General features: G+C 38.2%; 1 protein-coding gene across 2 annotated transcripts in view; it reads left to right on the top strand.

The window, feature by feature from the left end:
* Positions 1-4,945, top strand: part of NELL1 (neural EGFL like 1) — an 835,074-nt gene that overhangs the window by 89,389 nt on the left and 740,740 nt on the right. For both annotated transcript variants that reach the window (XM_019651350.1, XM_019651349.1), the window contains exon 3: positions 4,577-4,727. In XM_019651350.1, the coding sequence (XP_019506895.1) occupies positions 4,577-4,727 (151 nt within the window). The remainder of the gene's footprint in view (positions 1-4,576; positions 4,728-4,945) is intronic.

Genomic DNA, 4,945 nt, shown 5'->3' with positions numbered 1-4,945 from the left:
TCAAAAAGCATTTATTGTGTTTACTTTATGGAAGACTTTGCTTGACATTGGGAATATTAAGATGAATAATACAGAATTTTTATTCTAAGGATCACATAAACTAGTAGGGAAGATGGACAAATAAATATAAAATGTTATAGATGCAATGCTAATAACTTGTGTTTAGGTAATAAAGGTAACAGTGGTTAATCCCACTAAGTGTTATGGTAAGCCAGGAAAGACTTCAGAAAGGATGGTGGTCATCTGAGGAAAACACGTGAGTAGATAATTGACAGGCTGAATTGGAAGGAGTAAGGGATTGGAAGAATAGCTGCCATAATTTTGGGAAGGAACTGGTAGGTGGGTAAGACATTAGTAACTAACATTATTTTGAGCACTGATAAATGTCAGGCATTGTTCTGAATACTTTACACTAAACCCATTAAACACTTAAATGTTTTAGCTCAATAAGTGAGATTCTGTAGGTTTGTTTATTTGGGGCGAGTATGTGAGTTAATTCAAGGCTTTTTGAAATTTTTTGTGCTTTGGATGGGTTTAAATATATAAGTAATACTTCTTTTATAAATGTTTCTGATAGAATCAGCCTGAAAATACTATGGAGGGATAATTTGATTGTGGGGAGCCTGGGAAATCTTTTATTGGAAATGTGCATTTTCTATTTCTTTTATGCCATTATTCTATTTAATTAATTTTAAACTCTTTGTTGGATCAACTCAATTTTATCAAATCATACATTTCATTAGATTTGCATTTTTTGGCAAACAGTTGGACATTATATTCCTTTAATAAAAGTTTTATATTTGTGGTTATATCTTTTTAAATTTTTAATGTAAAATATATGTATTTTCTTTTTCTCTTGACCAGGCTCATCATGGGATTGTGTAATCTATTGGTGTTTTTGTATGAAACAGTGCTTAGTCTTATTGATCAAGTCTACTGTTTTTCATCTTAAACTCATTGATTTCTACTTCTTACCTCCTTTTCTATCACCTTGTTGCTATTTTTACTAGCTTTTTGAATGTTCTTTTCAGTATTTTCTGTTCACTAAAGACTTTATATTTTGTGAGCATTGCTTTGAATACACCCCATGGACATTGCTATATGGTGCTTTCATTTTGTATACTTTTCTATAGTTTCAAATTTCATTTTGACTTCCTCTTTGATTCAAATTAGAGGAGTGTTTAAAATTTTCAAAGTGATTAAATAAAAAAATACTTAGTGGATGACTTCTGGTTTTATTTTCAGACATAAAAATGTGCTATAAGATTTCTGGATTTTTGAGTTTACTGATTTCTTTCTTTTCTTTTTTTTTTTGGCTGAAATTGAGTCTGTGCATGCTCAATATTTTAATTTTGGGGGGAGCACATTTTAAAAGAACAAGCAGTTTTTGAATGTGTACAGATACACAAAGATACAACTTTGTATGTAGCACTTTTCCATCACTTTATTTAGCTTCTATGTGTTTTTATTTTTACTTGACTTATGACATCTGAGAGAGGTATATTAATACCTCTACTACTATGATGATAATTTTGTCAGATTCTCCTTGGATAGGCTTAAGAGCCAGGCCTGGATATGTCATGCATTTCATGTTCCACGTTGCATTGAGCATACTGGGAAGTTTGGTCTGGCAGTGTGCAAAGGATGAGAGAATATTGATATTGGAATAACTAGGCAGTCTCTGTCTTGCTTGTTCGGAATGTTTCCTATTTAGTGTTGCCCAAATACATGAGAATAGCATAGGTAAGAGACTTACTGTCCCCAATAGTACTCTTAAGCCTGTAGTATGCACTCAGTAAATAAATATTAAATGTATAGGTGATTCATTTTCTCCATCTCTATAGTTAGGACTGCTCAGAAATTTCATGGCTGGTTTCAAAAGTTCACATGGAATATATTGTGTCAGGCACAAATATTGCCCTGGATATACTTTCTGTAGAAGCTGCACAGGGCAGTGGAAAGGGGAAAGGTGTTGGCATCTTGAGACTGAAGTGAGTAATATCTTGTGATCAGTAATGTTTGTAAAACACCTCACATAATTCTTGGCACGTAATAGGAACCCAATGAAAAAAGCCACTTTAGTTTCAATTGAATAAAAACAAGCTGTGGTAGTGATGGTGACAGTGGTGGTGGTGACAGTGGTGGTGGTGATGGTGTTGAAATTTGATTCTGAGGGAAAACAGGATGCTGAGTAGTGGCTAGATAAGCAACAGTCACTTTTGTCTAGTTCAGTGGTTACAGGGAAATTACGTATATCACCCAAGCTTTATGGTAGTATTTAATTTCCAGTCAAAAGTCACCTTTGCTGATGAGCACAATGGGGGAACAGCATTCTGGTTGCCTGGACTCTCCCTATCATGTGCACCGTGGGAAGTAACCATCCAACTGCCTTTTCCAAAGCAGTCAGCCAGAAGAGCTGCATTTACTGTTTTGGAAATCACTGTTTCCAATTTCTGCTAGGCTTCTGGCTATTTTCAGGCAAGACCATTATTGAATTAATGGCAGAAGAATTCATTCAGTGTCTGAGTTCCCTTCTAGCTCAAGACAAGCATCTCTTGTACCTGGTGGGGATCCAGCAGCCAGAGGCAGGTCATTTTGGGAGGCTATGATTCCTTAAACCAGGAGTGAACTTCTTGGCACAGCAATATCTAGAAACTCCCTAGGTAACTGAGCCAATTGAGTTCCCATGAATATATTAAGTGAATAGATAAAATGAAGTGGAAAACTTAAGTACAAAGACAATTGAAAAAACGTAACTGGGGTAGCAATTGAAATAGACTTTTATGTAATGGAATAGGCACTGTTATTAATTCTAATCTATATTTCTAACTTGATGGATTTTTTTTTTTTACCATACTGATAGAGGACACTGGAAAAGCAACAAAGATGAACCCGTCTTGTTGAACTATCTTAATGACACTGTAGATTTAATGTTTATTTTTTTGTAATTCAAGTGTGTTAATATAGGGCTTCATTAAAATGGAAAGCTTAATTAATGTAGATTAAATCTAATTGAACATTGTACCAGTATATGCAGCTCTATAAGATATAATGGTAAATCTTCTGTTTTTCAACTTTATTCCTAAATAACAGATAAAATTAAATCTAAGCATACTTAGATAGGTAGCTGCAAGCTAGGGGGTGCTTCTATGAGACAATGCATCCTATGGCATGCTTCTATGAGACAATGAAGACGACATTTTTGGTTTCTTAAGNGTCCTGGTAGGTTTATGCTGGTAGAGTACTTTGCCTGGCTTGGGTGCCTCCATGGTAGAGGACCAACCTCGCTTCACGCCATTTGTAGTGTAGACTTTTGCTGCTGGCAGGCTGTGGTGGTCTTTTCTGTGCTGCAAACTTGAAACAGCAACTCATGAAATTATAGAAGGTTAAGTTTGGGTGACCCTGACCAATTGCCCAGCCCACACCCTCATTTTGAAGATGAAAAGGCTGAGGCTGGAGGGTAAGAATTCAAGGGTTTCTTTTTGTTCAAAGGCACTCTTTAGAATGAGGTTCTTTAAGATCCATATAGAAGTCTGTGGCGTTGCTTGCCTAATGTGGCCTTTGAAGTTCTGTTTTCCAAAAGCTCCTCCTGCAGCCCTGGAAAAATAACCAAGCAGTTAGACAGTCAGAGGACCTGGTCTGGGAATGAGAGAAAGCCACCAAACACGCCTTTTTATCCTTTGATATCCTTTGAATAGTGTTCTCTTAGTCTGCTCCCTTGGTGCCTACTTGCTGATGCCAGGAAATGTAGTGTAGAATAAGGAGATAATGCCCAGTTTATCGTGACAAGGGTAAGTCTGAGTAGGAAATGGTGAATGTCTCTCATTATGTGGATGTTGCAGAAAGAAAGATTCCCGTCCAGGAGCAGGATTAGCTGGACTCACACACCTCTAGGCCTGCTGCACTGGCCTCAGCTTTAATACATATTTCATGAGGGAAGCCATCGCCTGCATGTTTACAGAGAAATTCCAGGCACGCTGATAGATCAGGAGCATGCCTTGTATTTATTCTTCACGCACAAGCAGAGCTGTCTGGCATTAGCACTAGTAAATCTGTGCTGGGTACAAAGCAAGGACAGGTTTCCCTAGATGCGTTGTGCAGAGAAGGACATGGAGTCCATGGGAAAAGTGGCATTGGAGCCAGTGGGATGGCATTTGGATCCTGCTGGACTCGGAATTCTCTGCATTTAGGGCCCCATTTATTTGACTGCCTCTCACCTTATTTATAGCCACTGAATCTGTTTGCTCAGTGTCCTGTCAACATTCCTGTCAGAAAATCACTGGCCAATTGTGAACTTGTCAAAGTGACAAGTGGGCATGATGGCAGAGATGGCATTTCTGGGGTTTGCATTGAGTGAATGCAGCTGTATGGAGTGGTGGATGGGAAAGTAAGCTATTGACAGGAGGGGAACATGAAAAATGCAATCTGGATCCTTTGGACATGGCATTTTTTAACTGCATCTTTTCTCCTCTTCCATCTCATGTTCTTTCTCCTCTTTTTCCTTCTGTATTTCTTCTTGTTCCTCTCTCTTCTCCTTCCCCTCCTGTTTCTCCTGCGCTTCCTTCTCGATTCCTAGATGTAGAGAGAGAGATCCATGCAGCTCCTCACATGAGTGAGAAATTAATTCAGCTGTTCCGGAATAAGAGTGAATTCACCTTTTTGGCCACTGTACAGCAAAAGCCGTCAACTTCAGGCGTGATCCTGTCCATTCGAGAGCTGGAACACAGGTAAGAAAGCTCCATTTTTGAAAATCTACTTGGAACTAATAGGCTGTACAAAATGCCTTGGAATTTGGAGGTGGTAGTTGCAAAAGGACATTCAGCTAGTTGAGGCCTTGTTTCTGTTGAACACGTCAATACACTTACTTTGCATCAAGAATTTACTTTGGGCAAAGGGGCTTTCATGTTTGCTCTCCAAGGACACTCACGAGCGTCTTTCTCATCTC

This window comes from Hipposideros armiger, unplaced genomic scaffold, assembly GCF_001890085.2.
Source record: "Hipposideros armiger isolate ML-2016 unplaced genomic scaffold, ASM189008v1 scaffold_159, whole genome shotgun sequence".
Lineage (NCBI taxonomy): Eukaryota > Metazoa > Chordata > Mammalia > Chiroptera > Hipposideridae > Hipposideros > Hipposideros armiger.
Note: the sequence above shows the minus strand (reverse complement) of the source record. Positions and strands in the feature narration are given on the sequence as shown.